At 66.3% G+C, this 22,212-nt stretch overlaps 3 protein-coding genes across 4 annotated transcripts; 1 reads left to right on the top strand and 2 right to left on the bottom strand.

Moving 5' to 3' along the window:
- The first annotated feature begins 242 nt into the window (after positions 1-242).
- EDF1 (endothelial differentiation related factor 1) lies at positions 243-3,977 on the top strand. 2 transcript variants are annotated; one of them, XM_082327334.1, is made up of 5 exons: positions 306-479; positions 629-680; positions 1,915-2,075; positions 2,704-2,797; positions 3,384-3,977. In XM_082327334.1, exons 1-5 carry the CDS (start codon positions 402-404, stop codon positions 3,443-3,445), a joined length of 447 nt encoding a protein of 148 aa, XP_082183460.1. In that variant the 5' UTR covers positions 306-401; the 3' UTR covers positions 3,446-3,977. The 2 variants fall into 2 exon arrangements, with proteins under 2 accessions (XP_082183459.1, XP_082183460.1); XM_082327333.1 differs by lacking the exon at positions 2,704-2,797 and having other exon boundaries at positions 243-479.
- Positions 3,978-5,296: 1,319 nt separating this feature from the next.
- Positions 5,297-16,835, bottom strand: MAMDC4 (MAM domain containing 4; the record flags this gene model as incomplete). Its single annotated transcript, XM_082327311.1, has 29 exons — positions 5,297-5,344; positions 5,906-6,081; positions 6,209-6,323; positions 6,423-6,550; positions 6,828-6,962; positions 7,255-7,401; positions 7,680-7,770; positions 7,888-8,009; positions 8,117-8,254; positions 8,744-8,960; positions 9,038-9,168; positions 9,283-9,417; positions 9,653-9,769; positions 10,083-10,188; positions 10,289-10,419; positions 10,985-11,116; positions 11,332-11,439; positions 11,606-11,755; positions 12,207-12,291; positions 12,979-13,137; positions 13,442-13,536; positions 13,735-13,881; positions 14,118-14,246; positions 14,465-14,549; positions 14,668-14,813; positions 15,098-15,223; positions 15,439-15,612; positions 16,033-16,146; positions 16,796-16,835. The coding sequence occupies 29 exons, from the start codon at positions 16,833-16,835 to the stop codon at positions 5,297-5,299; spliced, it is 3,627 nt and encodes a 1,208-aa protein (XP_082183437.1).
- Positions 16,836-20,359: 3,524 nt separating this feature from the next.
- Positions 20,360-21,840, bottom strand: PHPT1 (phosphohistidine phosphatase 1). Its single transcript, XM_082327826.1, has 3 exons — positions 21,680-21,840; positions 21,271-21,395; positions 20,360-20,749 (listed from the first exon to the last, which is right to left on the bottom strand). Exons 1-3 carry the CDS (start codon positions 21,828-21,830, stop codon positions 20,657-20,659), a joined length of 369 nt encoding a protein of 122 aa, XP_082183952.1. The 5' UTR covers positions 21,831-21,840; the 3' UTR covers positions 20,360-20,656.
- Positions 21,841-22,212: the final 372 nt, after the last annotated feature.

Below are 22,212 nucleotides of genomic sequence, written 5' to 3'. Positions count from 1 at the left end.
CTGACAGCGCCGCGGGCTGAGCCAATCGCTTCTGGGAAGCGGGTTATTGGCAGCGACAGCAGCCTCTCAGAGTGCGCAGGCCCGCCTCCAGCCTGCCCAGTATATTAGCCAATCGGATAGCGAGCAGGCTGATTGCTAGGTATGTCTGCCTATTACGAGTAGCTGTGTCACGCCTGGATCGCTATTATACCGAAGTCCACTGAGGAGACCCAGGCCCCGCCCGCTGCCACCGCGCCTCTCCCCGCTAATGAGAGGCCGCCTTTCCTGAAGGGCGTGCGCGCCGCCCTATCGGCGTGCGCGGCGGCCGGCCCCACCTCTCGGGGGGCGGGCGTTGGGCTGCGCCCCCTCAGCGGCGGGCGAGGCCCCGGGCGGTGGCGGCGGGCGGGGTCGGTGCCGGTGCCATGGCGGAGAGCGACTGGGACACGGTCACGGTGCTGCGCAAGAAGGGCCCCAGCGCGGCCCAGGCCAAGTCCAAGCAGGTCAGCGGGTGACTCAGGGCGGGGAGCGGCCTGGGCCCGGCGCGGCTCCGGCCCCGGCGCGGCTGAGCTCAGCGGCCTCGGCCCGGGCGGCGCTGAGGGGGCGACTCCGGCCGGCGGAGCGCTCACCTCGGCTCCTTTCCTCTCCCCAGGCCATCCTGGCGGCCCAGCGGCGCGGAGAGGACGTGGAGACCTCCAAGAAGTGTGGGTATCCCGCGGCCCGGCTCCCCGGGCGGGCGGCGGGGCGGGGAGGCCCGGGGAGCCCGGCCCGGCGGGCGCCGTTCCTCGGCAGCGGGGCCGTGCGTTGGCCCCCCGGCCTTGCGTCAGGCCTGGGCCCCCCGGCCGCCCCCCCCGAGCCGGCTGGAGGCGGGGGGCAGGAGGCAGCACCCCCGGCTGAGCCAAAGGCCGCCCCGGGGAGGGCGGGCAGCAGCCCGGGGAGGCGGGGAGCGCTCCCCTGTAGCCGGCTTCCAGTTTCTGGTTGCCCAGAGCCGAGCTCTGGCTTAGTGTCTGGTGTCAGACCGATATAAATAAAAACGTCAACAAGAGCATTAGTATTCCCGAGGCTGCAAAGCTGTTGGAAGAGCTGCCATGGTCACAAAACTTAAGCTCCCAATATTTGCAGCTTATTTCTCTTGTTGATAACGTGCGTAAGGGTTTCAGTGATGCTTATCTTCCTGTGGCGTTGCTCTTTAAAAATTCCCCGTTGCCAGTCTCATGTGAATTCTCAGGCTCTCTCGCCGTAGGGATGAGGTAATGATGGTTGGAAAGAAAGAGATGGTCCTTGAAGGAGGCTTAGTCAGCTTTATCAAGAGTCTGAATGTCACAGACGAATGTGAGAGAAAGGATTCAAACTATGACTTAAACTTAGGTTATTTTATTATTAGGTTATTTAATACCTTAAATAATTAAATAACTAAAATGAGGCAAAACAAATAGCATGTGTTTGAACCTCAGGCTTTCAGCACAGCTAGGTAGTATTAGCATTTACTTATAAAAGGCATCAAAAAATTGAGTAAAAGGCACTTATTCATGCTGCCTTATACCTGAGCAAACAAGGTACGAGTTCAGATATTACCCCCCCCCCCCCCACTGTAGCACAAACGTGTGCCTGGGGTGAAGTTTGGATATTCAGTCCCTGAGCAAGAGCAAAACCTTGCCTATCTGGAGCGCAGTTGTTCAGAGGTGAAGTAAAGGAAGGGGAGGGCTCTGTGTGGCTGTGCTTAGACATCAGCAGGATTAAGATAACACGTTCCCTGACCTGCAGCGGCCAGGATCTGGTTGAGATCAGTGCTGATGTCGGCATGTTGAAATCTTGAAAGCTGCCTGGGATCCTGGGCAGCTGAGCACTTAGAAAAAGCTCTTTGATACTTTTTGGTGCAGCTCTGAGCCTTGTTTTGTTTGTCCTTGGTTTTTTTTTTGTTCTTGCTTTGGATGATAGGGGCAGCAGGCCAAAACAAACAACACTTTATTACAAAGAACACGGCCAAGCTCGACCGAGAGACAGAAGAGCTGCACCATGACAGAGTTCCCCTGGAGGTGGGCAAAGTGATCCAGCAGGGCCGGCAGAGCAAGGGCATGACACAGAAGGACTTGGCCACAGTGAGTATGGCCCGGGGCCCGCTGGCCTCCGCTCCCCTGCGGCAGGTTTAGGCACCGCAGGGCGAAGGTGGGCGCTTCTCCTGTCCCCTCGTGGGCAGCTGCGGTGGGATGGTATCACGAGCAGGAAGTTTGGTGAACACAACGTCTGCGATATTTGATCTCCAGGCAACATTAGTTAGGTAGGAAATGTTTTAGGGGTTTCTGTGCAGCCCTTCAGCACCTGCTTGGAGACAGAGCGTTGCTGCGGCTGCTGAGCTGGTAGGAGGCTTTTTTTTTCCCCTTCTCCTCCCATCAACTCAGCACCGACGTGAGGTTTTTTTGTACCATCTGGGCCTGACACAGCATTCAGAAGCTGACTGCTGCCTTAAGGAGCAGCAGTGCGTAGTGTTACTGCTCCTGGGAGGCGGGGGGAGGTAGAAGTCTGTCCAGGATGGCTGTCGCCGTCGCTGTGACACTCGAATAGCGGAGGGAGACGATAGTGGTGATGGAGTAAGCCTGGAAGCAGCACTTTGTCTTCCAATCCTGGCATAATTGGAGGCCATTACTTACCTGTGTGAGTACTGGGGGGTTGGTGCTGCGTGTTTGGTGGGTATGGAGCCGGTGTTTGAGATGCCGTCTCTCTTTGTAGAAAATCAATGAAAAACCACAAGTTATTGCCGACTATGAATCAGGAAGAGCAATCCCCAATAACCAGGTTATGGGCAAGATCGAAAGAGCCATTGGTAAGTTAAGAAAGGAGACTTCAGCAATAATGATAATGTTTTCAGTGCCTAGGAGGGGTGTTTTGGTTTACATTACATTTTCCACGTCAGGAACAGTTGCTGGCTGTAGGTTATTGTGGATGCGGTGTCATTAAGCCGTGTTCTGATAAAACTCGGATCTGCTGACTGAAACCAGAACTTAAAGCTCTCGTTCGTTGTTCTTCATCTTCGTGCGCGGGGCCGTGCCCTGGGGATCACCCCCGCGTGCTGTGCCCCCAAAATCGAGATACTGAGACCCGTGAAGGCTTGATTATACCTGGGACGGTATGCTGCAGCCGCTAGCATCGATGTTACCCTCCTAGGCCGGCTCAGATACCGTTTTCTAGGAAGACAGTCGGTGCACGAGCGAGAATTGGAGCTTTGAAACTAGTCTGGTGCTCCTAGAAACTGCAGTAGGATTCTCCCGAACTCTGGTTCCCCTCCCCTCTTTTTTGCATGTTCTTTTCCTTATAGCAAAAAAAAAAATTGAGGAAATAAAGTTATCATCGGGTGAACGGTGGAGTGCTGATGGCAGCTGATGGCGGTCGTCTCCTTTGTCTTCTTCCAGGCCTTAAACTGCGTGGGAAGGATATTGGAAAACCGCTGGAAACCGGCCCCAAAGGGAAATGACAACAAAGCCTCGAAATCAGTTTGTTCAGACTGATCTCGTCTGGCTGGTTCTCCTTAGCCACCAGAATCTCTCTTCGTCTTGCCAAGCTGAACACGAGGGTTTCAGACTTGCTTTGGGGGGGAAATCTGCCGAATCTGTACCTGCTGTAAAAAGGCAACCTTAAAGAAGCGATTTTCCTGATTTTATTTTTCCTTCCTCCTTTCCAGAGATTGAGGAACTAAACCCAAAAAAATACCGCATCTGATTTGCCAGAAAACTTGTGCGTCTTGGTGTTTAGAAGCAGCTAACGTTAAGACACTTGGGGTGGTCTGAAATGCGATCATTTAATTGGAACGATTGGGGGGACGGGTGGGATATCTTCTATATAAATAATTTGGGAGAGTTGGGGGTTGATCAGTGTCTGCCTTTGCAACGATGACTCAGTCACTGCATCACAATGACATTTTGGTTTCTTCCTTCCAGCCTGTTTTAAAGAGATCTATAATAAAGTTTGATACCCTTCAGTTGCACAGGGTAGTTGCTGCACGGTTACCAGCTGGCAGTTGATTTTTGGGGTTGGAGCTGCAGCACACTCTTCCTTCTGGATGCGTAAATTAGTGAGACGACCTGGCGTGGCTGGGGAAACTGCCGGCGCTGGCACCGCTGTCCTGGCTGCTCCGCTGCTTTCCCTGCCGGCAGGGACTGCAGCTCTGGCTGGCAGCCCAGAGATGAAATCAATACCGTGCTTTTATCTTGTGCGGAGGTGAGAGGAGCCTCTCTGGAGCTCCACAGAGCAAGGCGGAGGGGGAGACGCTCCGTCGGGCCTTTCTGTGAAGCCAGAGCCCTCCTGCTCTCGCCTCCGCCTTGACGCAGCTCTGCTGGGCACTCGCTCCTGTGGGTGCAGTGGTGGAGCTGCGGGGGTGGCGCTCGGTGCTACCGTGGTGTCACCTAAGCGGGACAGAGCCACAGGGAGAGTTGCCTGTGGCAGGGCGAGCGGGGAAAGCGGGGCGCCCCGCTCCCCTCCGGAGGAGCTGGGGGGGGGGGGTTGAGGCGAGCAGGGTCCCTAACGGGCGGCGCAGAGGCCGAACCGCTCTGTCGGCTGCGGTGCGTGGGTGGCTGCCGTGGCTGCAGGCTGGTTGCGGGTAGCACAGTGTTAAATTAAGTTTTGAAAGCTGGGGGAGAAGAGGGGGGTCCTGGGCTTGGGGTGGCCTTGGGTGCAGGTGCGGGCGCCCTGGCCAGCGCCTCGGGGACGTTGTTCTTTTCCTGATGGCATTTAAACGCAAATTATTATTAGGCACCCTTGAAAGGCGCGCAGGGGGTAGGTGGGCACCCATACAGCGGGGTTGGGGACGCCCTCTGTCCTGGGCGTGCTGCACGGTGCCCCCCACTCTGCTCCCTGCCCTCCCCAGGCTGCCCCTCCAAAACCAGTGGAAGCACTGGGCTTCCTCCCCGTGGTGGTTCCGTGCCCTGGGAGTCCCTGTGCTTCGTCCCGGGTGTGGGATGGGGCTCGTGCCCCATGCAGCGCCCGCTGACTGCGCGCTCGGCCCCCTTCCACGGCCGGGAGCTGCCGGGACGAGGACGGCTGCTGCAGTAAACCCCCGCAGCCGGCGCCTGTCGAAGCACGGGCACATCACTACGCCTTGGTGCAGAATGTTCACGTTACAAAAGACAACAATGCTTTTCCCGAGCGCTTGGAGGTAGTGGAGGCAGCGGCACGTCCCGCTGCGGGGCCGGTGCCCTGGGGTGCGCGCCCGCGGCGGCTCCCCGCTGTCGGATGCCGAGAGCAGAGGCGGCTGCTGGAGTGTGAGGTCTCGCTGGAGGGATGCGCTGCCCTGCAGACGCCTCGCAGGCGTGAGGAGGCAATTCCTGTTTCAGTCCTCGTCCCCCTCCACTGGCACTGGAGATATGATGACCTTGTCCTGTAAAGAAGGGCGAACGGGAACTGGTTACGGTCAGCGCAGGCTGCGTCTGATTGGAAACACAAGGACTTCTTCCAGAGGGGAGAACCCCGCGCTGGCCCACCACGACCCCAGCAGAGGAACCAAACCCCGCAGCGCGCCAGGGGGCTCCACGTCCTCTTTTGGGGTCGGTCCTGGGGCTGGAGGCTCTGCTGGCAACTACGTGGCACCAAAGCCATTGAAGGAAACTGCAGCTTGAGCTGCCTCTCATGGTTTTAAGTTGCTGGCTCGAAGAGGATGAGCGACGTTTGCTTGCCCCGCTCCCCGCAGGGCTCTGGGGAGGAGGATCAGCTCTTTCTGGAGCGGCTGCCTGATGGCAGCAGCAGCATTTCTAGGTCAGTCCTACAGCTCGGGTCACTCTTTCGCCGGCAACCAGATAAGAGGCAGAGCCCTTTGCACCTCCTGGCCGTGTTGGCAGAGCGTGGGCTCAGGGGGAGCCGGCCAGGATTTGCTGAGCTTTTAGGAAAATGCTGTTTTGGTGCGGTTGGGGGCAAGCGGGAGAGCCCTTCGCCCCGTCCTTACATCTCGAAACGTGATGTTGTCGAAGCCCTGGGGAGAACCGCTCTCTGCTGGCGTCCCGCTCGCCAGCCCTTGCCGCTTCAGCAAGTACCAGCCTCCGACAGCCACCAGCACCAGGACGATGACGACCAGGAGAAGACTGAGCGCCACCTCTGCCACAAAGCCGCTGGAGGATTTCTCTGCAGGGAGAGGAGATGCTGCCGGGCTCGACCCACCGCCCAGGAGAGCTGGCTCCAGCCCCCGCCTCAGCGCCAGCACCCTGAGCGGCGCCGGGCTGACCGTTCATAGCCAGAACCGGCCCCACACCTTCCACGGGCACCTCCGGGCTGGAACGGCAGCCCCCTGCGGTGCTGTACGCGATGTCGTCCAGTGCCACCGTCCCCTCCATTGGCCACCTCTGGGTGGTGATCTCAAAGATGACCTGCGGGGGAAGATGGGATGCGGGGGCAGGGGGTGATGCATGGGGAGGGCACCCTGCACCCCCGGAGGGCACCCTGCACCCCGGGGCCACCCCGCTCACCTGGAACTCGCTGGGGCTCCGCACAGGCACCACGCCGCCCCGCCAGCCTCGGCTCCGGTGCCCCGCCACACTCCACACCGTGCGCTGCCCCGACGCACTGCGCACCATCACCCGCAGCTCCCCGCTGGCTGCAACATGGCGGGGGGGACAGGCGCCCTGGCATCAGTGGCCACCTAGAGCCCCACAGGAGCCACCGGGCCCTCCCGGCCGTGCCCTCCTCCCCTGGGATGGCAGCGCCCAGCGGGAACGGGCCATCCCCAGCACCTGGCCGGAGCTGAACCAGTGTCCATGGTCCTGTGGGTGGGGAGCGGGTTTGCAGCCCCTGACCGAGCCCCCCGCTCCCATCGTGGGCTCATGACACCCTCCCCAGGGACAACACCTCCTCCCTGCCCCCGCAGCGCTTACAGAGGTGCTCCGGGATGTCCATGTGGTACCAGAACCGCAGGCAGGAGTCGGCAGCAGCAGGCAGGTGCTGGCTCTCCAGCCGGGCAGTGATGCCCCCCGGGCCCAGCACGCTGGTGTCGAAGTGCACGTAGTGACCTGGATGGGCAGGGACAGAGCGCAGGGTGTCCCCCAGTTCTGCAGCCCACCCCACGCGTCCTGCTCCCCCCAAAATGCCCAGAGCGGTGCCGGGAGGATTGCACCCCCCCCCAGTCCCACTCCTCACTGCCTTTGGGACCGAGCTGTCCCTCTCAGGTGATGCTGTGCAGCCAGGTGACCTGGGATGCACTGGATGGAGGGGGGACATTCATGGGTGACCCCAACCATTCCCAGCTCCTCTTCCTCCCTCCAGCCATGCCAGGGGGCCCTGGGAGGGATGGGTGGCTCCTACCATTCCTTGTGCCCAGGGTGTGATCCTGCTCAGGGCCAGGGTACTTGGCAAGGGGGACCCCGCTCTTCCAGCCCCAGGCGAAGCTGTGCAGGCGGGGGTCCGCAGGGCTGCTCCAGCCGCACATGTCCCGCTCGAAGTCACAGGATGCTGGGAGGAAAGGGGGGGGGGGCTGCGATGCACCCAGCGCTGCGGGCACCCTGCACTGCCCGCTGGGAGACGGGGGGGCAGCCCCCAGCCCCCTCCCCACCGCCCTCAGCTTTGGGCCAGTCCAAGCTCAGGGCAGGAGCAGGGTGCCCGGCGGCCATGGCAGAGCCATGCTGGATGGGACAGGCTGTCCCATGTCCCATGTCCCATGGCCGCGTGCCCCCGGGGGGTGCCCATCTCCCCCGGCCAGGCCACGGTGCCCCCGCAGCGCGGGCTCTCACCTGGCTCGGGGCAGGCTCCGTCCGACACGTGCAGGTCGTCCAGCGCAATGTACCCGTGGTCGCCCCCAGCTCCCACCGCCTCGAATATCACCTGCCGGAGGGGTGGGCAGGGTGGCACTCGGAGGCTGGCAGCCACCATGCTCCCCTTGTCACCCCCAGCCTGTCCCCCTCCCCACCGCGAGGTCCCCGGCACCCTGCCCTGTCTCACCTGCCAGTCCCCATCCGGCCGGACGGTGATGTGGCCGCGGTGCCAGGCATCCCCCTCCATGGCGCTCACACCCATCACCTTCCTCCGCATCCCGCTCTGCTCCACAAAGACGCCGAGGGAGCCTGCCCAGGGCACCCGCCATGGAGGAGGGGTCCAGGGCTGAGCCGTGAGGGACCCCCACCCATCCAGACGTGTCCCCGGGGGCCTCGCAGGGCATCGTGGTGCTCACCTGGGGTCCCGGTGCTCAGCTGGTACCAGAAAGCCAGGCACTGGGCGGGTGCGGAGGGCTGGTAGGGCTGGGAGGTGAGGGCAGCTGCACGCCCCGCAGGCAGGGAGCCCCAGCCCGTGCTCACCACCATGTAATGGCCTGGGGGGAGAGAAGCCCCCACGCTGTGACCCCCCCACCCAGCCCTGCTGGGGGGCACTGGGGGCCCGCTGGGGCCGGGGAGCCCCCCGGGCTGGGGAGCCCTGGGGCTGGGAAACTCCGGGCTTGGGGAGCCCCATAAAGTAGTGCCCTCTGCACATGTCCTGCCCTCTGCTCGGCAGAGCAGGCAGGGAGGGCGGGCAGGGTGCTCAGGGCAGGCAGCAAGGGCAGGCAGGACACTCAGGGCAGGCTGCAAGGGCAGGCAGGGTAGGCAGGACACACAGCAGGCAGGACACTCAGGGTAGGCAGCGAGGGCAGGCAGGACACACAGCAGGCGGGGGGGCAGGGAGGGCAGGCAGGACACTCAGGGCAGGCAGTGAGGGCAGGCAGGACACTCAGGGCAGGTAGGGCAGGCAGGACACACAGCAGGCAGCGAGGGCAGGGCAGGCAGCAGGGCTCCACCAGAGCCCCGGGAAGCTGTGGCCCCAGTACCTGCGGCGGTGCCGGTGGTGTGGTCGGCCAGGGGGCCGGCGGTGGTGCCGGTGCCGTTGCTCTGCCACAGCCAGGTGCTCTGCCCACTGGCTGCCAGCCCGCAGGCATCTGCCTCAAAGGAGCAGGAGAGCTCGGCCCCGCAGGGCCCTGCCGTCAGCGCCAGGTCATCCAGCGCCACGTCCCCCAGGAACCCGTCCCGCAGGGCCTCGAAGGCCACCTGCCACCAACACAGCGGCATCAGATGGCCCTGTGCCCCACTGGTGCCTGGTGGCACAGGGGGCTCCCGGCCCTCACCCGGTACTGCCGCCGGCCTGTGGCAGGCAGCGTAGCCCGGCCCCAGTGCCAGACGCTGCCTTGGGTCCCTCGCTGGGTCCACAGCACTGTCTCCTCTGCTCCCTCCAGCCACAGCTTGAGGTTCAGGGTGCCTGGGCAGAGGGGAGCGTCAGGCAGCCGTCCTGCACCCCTCGGGGACCCCGCTGTCCCCAGGGGAGCAGAGCCTGGCTGGGGCATCCCTGGGAGTGTGCCATGGGGCTGCGTACCGATCTGCGGGCCGGCCAGGCGGTACCAGAAGGAGAGGCAGCGTGGGGCAGCAGAGGGCTCCTGGCGGTAGGTGATGAGCCGTGCCCGCTGCCCGCGGCTCCACGGCGCAGAGGGGTCCGCGGCCAAGAAGTAGCCTGAGTGTCGGGGACAGCCAGGGTGGAGGGGACATGGACATGGGTGCTCCAAGCTGTGCCCGCATCACCTGCATCCCGGTCCTGGCTCCGGGTGCCCCTGGGCTGCCCCGGCTGAGCTCGCCCCGCGGGCATGGGGCTGCTTGGAGTGCACAGGTCATGTCCTGGCCCTGGGGACAGGAGGCTGTGGGGTCCCCTGAGCTGTCTGGGGTCCCCAGGAGAGGAGCCAGCCCCTTACCCGAGCCAGTGGTGTGGTCGGAGCCCTGCCCCTGCCCCGTGCCGCGGACCCATTGGAAGTCGCTGGACTGATCCTGGTACCAGCCGCACATGCCCCTCTCGAAGTTGCAGGTCAGCTCTGGCCGGAGAGAGGCGACCATGGCAAGGGAGTGGGGATAAGGCACCCCAAAAGCAAACAGGTCCCCAAAATGTCCCTTTCTCTGTGCTCCCCTGCCCCACTCCCCAAGTTCACCCAACGCAGGTGCCCTGGGGCAAGATGCGTGCTCAGCCCCGGCCCCAGGGCTTCTGCACCATGGGCCTGTCCCCGGGCTGGGGACAGGGTGGCAGTCACCAGGCACCCCTGGGGGAGCAGCATCCGTCTCCGTGGGCAGGGGGCCAGGGTCCCTTCCTGCCCACGGTTGCCCTCCCTGCCCACGCGTCCCTGGCCGTACCCGCAGCCCCCGGCGGCACCATGTTGGGGTGACACTGCACGAACGTCACGTTGTCAACGGCGGCGCTTGCCGAGTCCTGCAGATCCACCAGCCCCAGCAGCTCAACCTGGGGATGGCACGGCGGCGGTGAGCCCCGGGGTGCCTGGTGGCACTGGCACTGCCCCTCCAGCAGCCACCCAGGCTGGTTCCCGTGCCCCCGGGCGCACCTGGAAGGGCCGTGTCCTCTCCCCCAGTGGGATGCGGACGTGTCCCCCTGCTGCGCTGCCGTGTGCTGGCATGTGCCAGGCCAGGTGGGTGGTGCCAGTGGTGTGATCCGCAATGTTGACGGCGAGGAAGCCTGGGTGCGAGGTGAGGGTGCTGCAGGGACCAGCAGCCCCCGGCCGCATCCTGGGAGCCCCCTGGGGCCCTGGCACCCACCCAGCCCACAGCCACAGGGGACAGGGACGGGGACATCCTGGCTCCAGGATGGTGTGATGGGGCAGAGCGGGGCTGAGAGAGGCAGCAAAGGCAGGCAGGGGGTCAGGGGCTCTGCCCTGTGCCAGGGCCGGGCAGGGAGCAGGCAGGGCACCGTGGAGCCGGGCAGGGAGCAGGCAGGGCTCCCTGAGGCTGGGCAGGGAGCAGGCAGGGCACCCCAGGGCTGGGCAGAGAGCAGGCAGGGCACCCCGGGACTGGGCAGGGAGGAGGCAGGGCACCCTGGAGCTGGGCAGAGAGCAGGCAGGGCACCGTGGAGCTGGGCAGGGAGCAGGCAGGGCACCCCAGGGCTGGGCAGAGAGCAGGCAGGGCACCCCGGGACTGGGCAGGGAGCAGGCAGGGCACCCCAGGGCTGGGCAGGGAGCAGGCAGGGCTCCCTGAGGCTGGGCAGGGAGCAGGCAGGGCACCCCGGGGCTGTGCAGGGGTGTTACCTTGAGGGCCGCTGTGGATGCGGTAGCTCATCTCCATGGTGCAGGCAGGGCCGGAGGGGCCCAGCAGAGGTGTGCGTGCCTTTGCAGCAGCCACCATTTGTCCTTCTCCTGCCTGGAGTCCCAGGAAAGCCCCTGGGCAAAGAAACACCCTGAGAAGTCGGGGCAGGGGGCCCGCATCCCTGGCAGAACCCCCAGCCCCACACCCTGCCCGGGCATTACCCCCACCCTTCCCACGGTGGCACCCACCCACCCACCCCGGCTGGGCGAGCAGGGGGTCCCTGCACCCTGGGAGCCCCCACGGTGCTGGGGACCAAAGAGCATGGTCTCGGCGGTAGGAATGGCCTCACCTGTGAGGACGGTGTCGGCAGCCTCGGTGGCCCTCTGCACACCCCAGCGCAGCCGCCCCACGCTGACATCGTGCCAGCCCCCAGGCCCTGCCTCGAAGGTGGTCGCTCCTGCAAAAGCCCAGGCCCAGCCCCACCAGGCCACCATGATTCCCGGGGGCTGCGTGGGTACCCACAGCCCCCAGCCGTGCCAGCCAACGGGTGCCTGGGTCACCCTGCCCTGGTCCCCTCCGCCACTTGGCTACCGGGGAGCCAGTTGCCCGCCCGTGGCTCTCACCGCAGCGCTTCTCGTCGGAGCCATCGGCACACGTCTCAGCAAAGTCGCAGGCCAGCTCTGCGCTGATGCAGCCCCCGCTGTCACAGGCCACCTCCTGAGCTGCGCAGGGGCCGGCCTGCGCCCGGCTTGGCAGCGTGGTCAAAAGCTTCTCTAATGGTGAAATGCCCCAGGATGGAGAGCGGTGGTGAGAGGGCCCGGCAGCATCATCGGTGTCACCCCTTCAAGCTGTGGTCCCCTGTCCCTCACCATCTCCCTGGCTCTCCATTGCCCCCAGCCCCATCCCTGCCCTCCCCTGTCTGCTGCCACCAGACGAAGGGGATGGAGCGGGTTGGGGAGAGCTGCTCGTGTGACATGGCTCGGGCAGGAGGTTTGGCGCAGGGGCTGGAGCGTCACAGCTGCAGGACAAGGACACCAGGCAACCCGGGCTGTGGGCCCCAAGGCAAGTGCTTGCCATGCTGTGCCCAGGATGGTCACCGTGATGAGCAGCGGGACGGGCAGACCCTGCGGCGGGTCCTGCAGGGACGCTGCCATGGGCACAAGACACCTGGGGACCGCTGCCCGCACAGGAGCCGGGGTTGGGGACAGCTGCCCTGCGGCTCACCCTGTGCCTGAATGCAGCCCGGAGACAGGATCAGGTCATCGATGGCCACGGTCCCCGTGCCGCCGGCCACCCCCTCGATTAGCACCTGCAGGGAAGCACCGCACCGGTGAGGTCAACGCAGGGTCTTGCACAGCGTGGCGGGGATGGGCGATGCTGCCGGGGCAGGGTGGCCACCGAGGAGCCACAGGATGGGGGAACCCAGCTCCTGTGATGGACAACACGCGCTTCCCCCGGGAAGGGCTCCGCGGGAGCAGGGTGATGCCGTGGCTGGAAGGGGTGCACGGGGTGGGGCTGGCAGGGCCAGGGAGGGCTTGGGGTGATGGTGCTGCCCCCGCACACAGCCATGGCCTGCGGCTGCCCAGGGGTGCTGGCTGGGTGCCCTCGGGATGCCATTGGGGTGCCACTGGGTGCCCTCCAGGGCCAGCTGGGAGGGGGTCGGGTTGCGCGGGTGGCCATGGGGGACAGCAGACAGGACAGTGGGAAGGCACGGGGTGACATGGGGTGGATGAAGACTCCTCCGCCCTCCCCTTTCCAGTGGGGTGGTCCCTGGGCTGGGGGGGGTGGTAGGGGGATTTGGAAGTGTGGGCACAGGGACACGAAGGTGGCACATGCCAGCACCAGGAGGCTCAGCTCTGGGGTTCAGTTCCCAGGTCAACCCCCACCGCTGGTCTCATGGGTGCGTACTGGGGGTGGCCCTGTGCCCTCTGTGGGGTGGCCCCGTGCCCCTCGTCCCGCATGCAGCCCAGCTTGCCCCAGCGCTGCGCCAGCCGACCTTGAAGCTGTCCGTCACATTGAAGTCCACTCTCTCCCGGACCCAGCAGCTGCCCAGGTCCCCCGTCCTCTCCCTCACCAGGTACTTGGTGGATTTGATCACATAGGAGATGCTGAGGTGGGTGGTGGCGGAGCCGTGGAGGTAGCAGTACAGCACAAGCTGGGGACAGGGAGGGGGGGTCAGAGAGCACCCAAGCCTCAGCGCAGGGGCACGCAGCCCCCCCACGCCCCACGGCACGGCTGCCGCCCCACGGGATGCTCACAAAGGTGGGGCTGGAGGAGCTCAGAGCTCCCGACAGGCACTGGAGATGCCACCAAACCACCCCAAACACCCGCTGCCCATCCCCAGCAAAGGACTGATGGCAGCCCCAGCCCCATGTCGGGGTCCCCACAGCTGGGGACCCTGTCCCCCACCACTGCCGCGCCCGCACGGGCTGTGACGCAGGGTCCCAGCTGTGACTCACGGAGCAGGAGTTGGTGGCCTGGAAAATGGGACTGCTGAGCTGGGCCGGGCCGCTGGCCCCCGCTGCCGAAGCACTGCCCACGTGGAGGAAAAAACCTGCAGGAGATGCCGGGAAGGGGCTGAGCGGTGCCAAGTGGGGCATGTGGGTGCAAGATGCTGTTTTCCCAGCACAGCCTTAAGCCGAGCCCAGGCGTGTGTTACCCCAGGGCCGGAGGGCACGTCCGCCCCGGGGCCAGCGATGCCCCAGGGACCCACGGTGGGGCTCCGCTGGGGTGCCAGTGCCCAGCCAGGTACCTGCCCTGCTGTTATTGCTGTGGTCCCGGGTGGGGATGCTGTACGCGGTCCCCAGGTTCAGGCTTGTGTTCCTCTCCCACGCCAGCTGCCCGACCTCTGCCTTCCAGTTGCAGAGATCTTGCTCAAAGGAGCAGCGGAGGAAGGACTCTGCAGGGAGGGAGGGAGAGCAGAGTGACCCAGGGAGGTCCCCGCGATGGGCTGACCCCTCCCCAAAACCCGCAGGGTGATTTTACCCCTCCCGCCACACAGCCACGGGGCACAGCTGGGGTGAACCCTGCCAGCCCCACGGCCCAGCTTTGCCCCGCCAGGGCAGACCCTCAGCCCGTCTCTGTGGCCAGGGGGCCGGTGGGCAGGACCCCCTCCCCGGGGCCAGGGATGCTCACTGCACAACTTTGGATCCTCGTCCGAGCCGTCCCCGCAGTCATCGGTGCCGTCGCAGAAGCGGTGCCGTGCCAGGCAGGAGCCCTGGCCGCAGGGGCTCTCCTCCTCCCCGCAGACCTGTTGCCTGGGCTCTGGGGCGGTGGGACGCGCCGTCAGCACACGGCTGGCCCCGCTGGCATCCCTGGGTTGCTCGAGGGACAGGCTTTCGCTGCCCACCCCATGCCCTGGCCAGGGCAAGGTGCCCCCAAGACACAGTGGGCAGTGGGAGAGCTCCCCCAGGGTGCGAAGCCCAAACCAATTTCCCTTGGGATTCCGGCTCACATCTCATCCCAGCAGATGCGGGACTCACCCTGCAAGCCGCAGTTCCTGAAGATGATGTCGTCGAGCGCCAGCTCTACCCCGTACGCGGGCGGTTGTGTCAGGGAGAAGATGAGCTGCCGATGAGAGGACGGGTATGGCATGAGCTGCCCAGGCATCCTCGGCTCCCGGGGCATCACCTCCGGCCCCGGCTGGCGGGGACGGTGCCTGGGCACCAACACGGCCCTGTCTCACCTGGAACTGCCCCGTGATCCGGCCTGTGTAGGCGACCAGCTGGTGCCAGCCCTCGCCTCCGCGCTCGGGGCTCTGCCACAGCCCCACCGCCTCGTCCCTGTATGCCATGGCCAGGCGCAGCACCGGCTGCTCCGTCTGGTTGAGCCCTGCAGGGAGCCCCAAAACGTGGCCCTTGGCACTGGGCATCCCAGCGGGGATGAATCGAGCCCCGCCAGCTCTGGCAACTGGAGACGAGACCCCTGGGTCCCACCAGCTCTGCTTGCAGAGCATGGAAGAGGCGAGCAGGATGGCAAGGACCCATCTTGAGGTACCAGTGACTCTGTCCCTGCCATGGGAGCAGATGGTCCCATTCCTCCCCACTGCCACCCATCGTTGCTTCCCTGTGCCGAGTACCCCAAGGCCCGTCCGTGCCCGCCGTGGGTGCCCTCACCGCTTCCTGAGAGGTGGTACCAGGCCCTGATCTCGCACGTGGCAGCTGCTTCCCGCATCACCGGTGACCTGAGCCAGGCCGTGGCCGTGGTCTTTGCCCGGGGGGACACGGTCACCATGAACCACCCTGGGGAGGGCAGAGAGCAGAGCAGGGGCTGCAGCCCCATGGGATGGCATCGGAGCTGCGGCAGCACCGCTCCTGCCCCACCATGGGTCTGCTCCATCCCCTGCACCCTACAAGGACGGGTGTCCCAGCACCCTGGCTTCAGGGCACCCATGGCCCAGAGGTGCAGTGCTGTGGGTGCCTGGACCTTGCTCAGCAGCCGAGTGGCTCCCGCTTACCCAGGTCGGTGCCCACGGTGTGGTCTGAGTGGGGACCCGTGCCCCATGTGGCCAGGCTGGCCCAGCCCCGCACCCATCTGTAAGCCGAGGTGCTCACGTCCCGCCAGCCGCAGTCGCCTTCCTCGAAATCGCAGGCGAAGGGGGTGCCCAGCGCGGCCGAGCCCCGCAGGTACCCTGAGGGTGGGGGGACAGGGGTCAGGGCAGGGCTGGATCCACCCTGGGGACCTGCACCCGCCCTGGGGACCTGTGCCCAGCTGGGGGACCTGCACTCATGCTGGGGTCCTGCACCCACCCCAGGGACCCACACCCACCCTGAGGACCTACACCCACCCTGGGGACCTATGGCCGCCTCAGGGACCTGCACCCACTTCGGGGACCTGCGCCTGCCTGGGGGACCATCACCCATGACGAGGTCCTGCACCCACCCTTGGCACCAGCACCCACCCTCAGCACCAGCACCCTCCCTGGGATCCTGCACCCACCCCAGGGACCAGCACCCAGGGTGCCCCCAGCTCCATCGCCTGCTCTCGCCCCAGGAGCAGGGCCTGGGAAGTGGGGCTGGGGGGTTCGGGGGTTGGGGGTCCGGGCACCCACCACACTGGTTCTCATCGGAGCAGTCGCTGCAGTCGCAGGTGAAGTCGCAGAGCTGCTCGGCCGCGCTGCTGCAGCTGTTGACGACCGTGGACCCACCGGGGAGGACGGTCCCGGCTACGGGAGAGACAACGGGGCTGAAAACCCTGCAAGGCTCCGGGCACGGTGCCCGCAGTGGGTGACCGAGGGCACACATGGCCCACAGGTGACGTTTGTCCGGGTTCCCTGGTTTGGGACGCTGCTGGGGGGCGCGCTGAGCTCTCAGCGGCATTGTCCCTTGGACGGGCCCCCGCCACTGCCCCGGCACCCCACACTTCCCACGTCTCCCACTTTGCCATCTCCCACCACCAGCCCCGCTCCCGCACGCCCTCAGGGTGCCAGAGCCCGCCGGGGCTGGGGTGCTGACCCTCCAGCCTGGTATAGCACACCCCTGCTCCGAGTCTCAGCCCCCATTTTGGGGGAAACAGGAGAATTTGGGCATTTTCCTCCCCATGCTGGACAAAGCCATCGGCGATACCCAGCCCGGCGCTGGTGGCTCCGGCACTCACTTCCCAGTGAATCCCAGACTGAGCTTCACCAGCGGAGCCCAGAGGGTTTTGCTGGGTCGTATCTGCCCTGGCCCCCCCAGAGCAGTGCGGCCCCCCCAGAGCTGGGGGAAGCAGCGACCCCCATGGGCCCCCAGGCCGGGGAGGGACGGAGCAGAGCACCCAGCGCCGCGGACCCTTCCCTCCCCGCAGCACGACCCCCGTGTCGGCCGAGAGCTCACCCAGCAGCAGCAGGAGGGTGAGCACCTCCTGCCCGGCCATCTCGGCCTCCGGGCCGCAGCGAGGGTAAAACGGAGCCAGGAGACGCATGGGGCTGGTAGGGGAGGCAACGCTGCGAGCCCTGGGCTGGAATCTGCTCCCCAGGACCTGCCCCGCGTTGGACTTCAGCCCCGCCGTTATCGGCTTCCCAGCCCCAGCAGCGGGGTTTATGGCGAGGCGGTTTGCCGGGCTGGGAGAGGTCACCCGCGGTCCTGCCACCTGGCACCGCCGCCAGCATCACGGGCTGCCCCAGGAGACCTGTGCATCCCCAGGAGACCTTCAGCTGCTTTTCCCCACTGAACCCCTCTTCTTCAGCCCCCATTTTCCAACCGCGCTGAGATGCTGGGTGCCGCTCTGACCAGGACGGGGCCAGCTCGCACAGTCCGGTGGCACACACCGGCTCGGCGAGGGAAAAGGCCACTTCTTTCTGCCAAGCCAGTGACGCTGCGAGCCCTGGAGAAGCTGGGACCTCTGCCAGGGGCGCGGGGGCCGTGCCGTGCCAGCTGCCTGGGCTGCATCATGTCTAACCACAGGGAGAAACAGTCCCTGAGCATAAGGAGCAGCGGGACAGCCTTTGGGTGCAAGGCACAGGTTTGGGTACCAGGCACGGGCTCTGGGCGCAGGGCACAGGCTGGCAGCACGGTGCACCCTGGCCAGGGAGGGCGGCTGTGCCGGGGGCAGTGGAAATGGGGTGCAAGGAGCAACCCCCAAGGCAGGAAAGGTATAAAGAGGTCACAATGCACCTGGGCAATGGGGAGCCGCAGCAGGCAGGGATCCATAGGACTGGGGGGGGTTTAGCCATAAAAACGCTGGGGCTTTGAATTCAGAACAAAATTCCGGCTGCCTGGAGACTTGGGACAGGCTGGGAGAAGAGGCAGGGAGAGGCAGGAGGAGCAGCCTGTCCCAGCACCCAGCTGAGCTGGTTTTGCCAAAAGCTGGGGCTCCAGCGGAGCCCCAGGGACCCGCCGGGGCAGGCCCCAGCCGATGGCAGGCAGGAGGGGGGTCCCAGCCTGCCCGCTTCGGGCAGAGCAGCCTGGCAGCCCTGTGCTCCCGCTGCCACGTGCCGTCTGTGCGGCAGCCGCCTTCAGAGGGTGCCCAGGCCAGCGCCGAGCCTGGCAGGCTGCCTGCAGCGCTCCCTCCCCAGGCTGCCTCTCCCCTGCCTGTACCCACCCCAGCAAGCAGCCCCTGGCCCTGGGGACCCAGAGCTGCCATCAGCGGGAGCCAGCCCTCGCCCCTGCCTGCACCGCTCTGCCTGGCAGGAGCAGCTCAGCACCCAGCTCGTGACTGCCACGGGGCTCTAGGGCCACAATCCGGTCCCTCCTGGGGAGGACAACACCAGCAGAGCCCCAGGAAAGGCTGTTCAGCCTGGAAGGAGCGTGGCTCAGCAGCCAGAGCCCCCGCACAGCACCACCAGAGCTGCCTGGCGGTGACAACCACTGTCCCTGCCTCAGTTTCCCCACCTGGGTAGGGGGGGCTGGCACTGCCCCAGGGGAGCTCTCCTGCCTCCGCTGCCGGCAGCCCCTGTGCCCGCAGAGGGGCCCCCGCTGCTGAAGGCTGAGCGCGGAGGTTTCTCCCCTCCTAGCCGACGGCCTTGGACAGCGGATTGCAGCGCGATTGCATCAGGTGCAGTAAAATGCAGGGTTCAGCTCCTTCCCTCAGCAGGAGCTGGGACAGGCAGAGGCCAGCAGCCCTGCGCCCTCCCAGCCTGGGTGCCCTGGGGCCGGCAGCGCCTGCAGGCAGGAGCCCTGCCCTTCCCACGCTGCCTGCAAACCGGGCAGGCACCAAGCTGGCCACGAGCCAGCGCCGTGGCCTCTGGCGAAGCAGCCACCAGCCTCCTGGGTGCCGTCAGCAGGGCACCTCCAGCAGGTCTGCTCCCTCCCCTCTGCACCGGGGAGACACGGGGAGATGCTGGGCCCCCAGTATAAGAGAGACATGGCATACTGGAACAGATCCAGCTAGGGGCTGTGACAATGATGAAGGGACAGGACTTCTCATGAGGAGAGGCGGAGAGAGCTGGAGCTGCTCGGGCTGGAGAAGGTGCAGGGGGTTGTCACCCATGTGTATAAAGACCTGACGGGGGGAGCAGAGGGAAGGAGCCACCCTCTGCTGAGCAGTGAGCGCCCCGTGAAGGCACAAGAGACAACAAGAACAAAGCAAGAACATGAAGCACCACTTAATCTTAAGAAAAACCTTTTTTCCTGTGAGGGTCGTCAAAACCAGAGCAGGTTGCCCAGGCTGCTGTGGGGTCTCCATCCCTGGAGAAGCCCAAAATGCACCCAGCCACAGCCCTGAGCACCCTGCTGGACCTGGCCCTGCTGGGGCCGGACAGGACCACCGCCAAGGTGCCTCCAAGCTCTGCGATTTGGTGGCTTAAAGGGAAGCTGTGCTCCTCCATGTGACCGATGCAAGGCCCTCAGCCCCCACCGCCCAGGGTTTGATGCTTCACAGCCACCAGTGTTTGGGAATTAGACCCGTGCACGCGTGACCGCTGGGGGACGCTCACCCTGGCATGGGGGAGATGGGCAGCCCCTCGCAGGAGGTATGGTCTAGGCACGGCAGAGCTATTTTTCTAGAGGCCCAGTGCAGCCTCATGCGTGTTCAGGGTACCTGAGCTTAGCCCCCAGCTTTCTTCCTTTCTTCCCCCTCCACCAGCTTGCAAGGCTGGAGGTGGCTTCAGGCACCGTCCTCCGCAGGGGACAGGGCTCCAGCCCCGAGCCACCAGCCGGGCGGTGGCCCTGCAGCCCCGGCCTGGCCCACGAAGCTCATCCCCATCCACCTTCTGAGCTTGGGGCCGGACACCAGGCAGCAGGGCTGAGCTTTAGCAGGTCATGCGAGCCCCGCACTGCTCCGGGCACAGAGGAGCCGTCTCCTGTCCGGGCAGCCCACATCTCTGGCAGCAAGAGGGGAAGGCAGGCAGGCAGCAGCAGGCAAAGCGGCCAGGCAGGAGCCGGCAGCACACAGGATCGCAGCCCCACCAGTGAAACGGGGCTGGGGCCAGGGGAGGTGGGGTTCCTCCAGCCCCAGCCTTGTATGGGACGGCGATCGAGCGATGCCCAACCTGACCTGCACGTCTCCCTCGAGCTCTCCCGCCACAAGCAGCTTTTCCCAGTCTCCCCACCCTGCTCCTCACTGGAAGCGCAAGCGGAGTCTCCCTGGGAAATACTGCAGGGCAGGAGCTCGTCCTGGCCGGCCGGAGGGCTGAAGTCAAGGAGGATGCTCTGCCTCAAGGTGCGATGAGCTGCCGGGGTGGGAACGGGCACGTTCGTCTGAACCATGCTCCCGGGCAGCTCAGCCCCCCCCCCTCCTTCCCACGGGACCACCCTGCCCTTCCCTCCGCCAGGCATGGGGACCCATCACTTTCTCCTCATCTGCCTCAACCCTTCCCAAGGCAAATCCTGACGTGCCTTCTGCTGTCCCCACCCCAGACCCTGCCGGCGCCAGGGTCAGGCCCCCCACCAGGGGCTGGAACCCCGGGGGGGTACAACCCAGACCCACGGGAGCCATGAACACGGGACCACGCAAGCGGCTGCACTCGCCAATGTGTTTAATTCTCACATACACACGTGGGACAAACCCCCTTGCCACCGGGGAGGCTGGGGCAGAGCACCCACCAGCTTCACCAAGGCTTTGCCGTGCTGTGCCGGGGAGGTGGGGAGCACCCACGGTGCGTGGGAAGTCCGGTGATGGCGGAGAACGGGTGAGTTCAACACAAAGAAAAAACAGGGGAGCGCAGAGCACGGGGAGCCTGCTGCCACCACTCCAACGCCGGATCGGGCCACGCCAGCTCCAGGCTGGCGCCGCTGCCGCTGCCCAGCCAGAGCGAGTCAGTAGCCTTCGTCCGCCCAGGTGATCTCATAGTCGGGATACTTGGCTTTCAGCTTCTCCGTAGTCACGGAGTGGTCCGCTCGCCCAAAGCCCTGGCAGAGGAGTGAGGGTCCCAAGGTAGTGCCGAGGCGGTTACCACCCATGGGAGAGCTCGGCGAAGCCCCAGGGCGGCTCACTGCAACCAGAGGCCCCGGCAGCCGCCGCCGGCAGCGGAAGATGCCGCTGAGCCCATGTCTATGAAAGACGGATGGGCTCCAATCCCTGTGTGGCAGCGGCTCAGAGCGCGGGCAGCTCGGCCTGGCTCCAGCCACCAGAGAGCAACGGCACCCAGGCAGGGGGACGGTGCCACCCCACAGATGGGAAACCGGTACCCCCGGCACCGGTACCCCTGGCACCCTCCTGGGGGCACGCGGGGGGACACCCAGGGGACCCGGGCACCCCCAGGTCGGCCCTGGCAGCGCCGCTCGGCCCTTCTGCGCCCGAGGGGACACGGTGCCGCTTCGGCCCCGAGCGGTGGGACGGGCACGGGCACCCCTGCCGCCGTCGGGAGGGAGAAGCCGCCTCCACGGGTGGGTGTCCCGCCCCCCCCCCCCCCCCGCGGCCCCTCGCTTACCACCGAGTACCCGTAGACGTGGATCCTCCTCTCCTCGGGGCGGTGGGAGAGGCGGCCGCCCCCCAGGCACTCGCAGCCCAGGCCCTGCTGCGCCAGCTCCTGCGCCGTCCGCTCGTACAGGTCGGCTGCGGGGGGAGGGAGCCGTGGGACGGGGACACGCGTGGGGGGGGGGGGCGGCGACCGGGGAGGGGGCGTGGGCGGGCAGGGGGATCCCGGGGGGGGGGGGGGGGGGGGAGGCACGGGCAGCCGCCGCCCGCGGGCGGGCCCTCCCGGGGCAGCCCCTCGCCAGCTCCCGGTGGAGCGGGCCGCGGCCTGGGGCAGCCTCAGCCGCTCCCCTCGGTACCCCCGGGGGCCCACCGCGGTACCCCCCCCTCCCCCCGTCATCCCCGGGGACCCCGGCGCCCCTCACCGTGGTACTCGGCCCAGCCGTGGCCCCGCACGATGTCCTTCCCGGGCCCGCCGGCCGCGCGCACGCGCAGCAGCACGTACTTGAAGACGCCGTCGCCGTCGATCTCCACCTCCGCCACTGCCGGCAGCGCCGCCGCCGCCGCCGCCGCCATCGCGCCCGCCCCGCCGCCGCGCCCCGCCCCTACCGCCCCGCCGGCCAATCAGCGCCCGCGGCGGCGCGGCCCCGCCCCCTCCCGAGGCCCCGCCCCATCCGGGGGCGGAGCCCCGCCCGCAGCCGGGAGGGGCGCGGCGGCGGGGCGGGGGTTGGGCTGGGCCGCGGCGCAGGCAGGGCGCAGGCAGGGCGCAGGCAGGGCGCAGGCAGGGCGCAGGCAGGGGCGGCCGGTGCTGCGTGAGGCAGCCCCGGGTGAGCGGGGGGGTGGCGGAGGTGCCAGCCTTTGCCCGTCCTCTGCCCCCCGCCCCTTCCCCGCCACCCCCGGGGGCGGCCCCGCAGCCAGGGCCCCACCGCCGTCGCTCCCCGCACCCCTCGCCGCCGGC

Source organism: Platalea leucorodia, assembly GCF_965183815.1.
Source record: "Platalea leucorodia genome assembly, chromosome: 15".
NCBI classification, from domain to species: domain Eukaryota; kingdom Metazoa; phylum Chordata; class Aves; order Pelecaniformes; family Threskiornithidae; genus Platalea; species Platalea leucorodia.
Note: the sequence above shows the minus strand (reverse complement) of the source record. Positions and strands in the feature narration are given on the sequence as shown.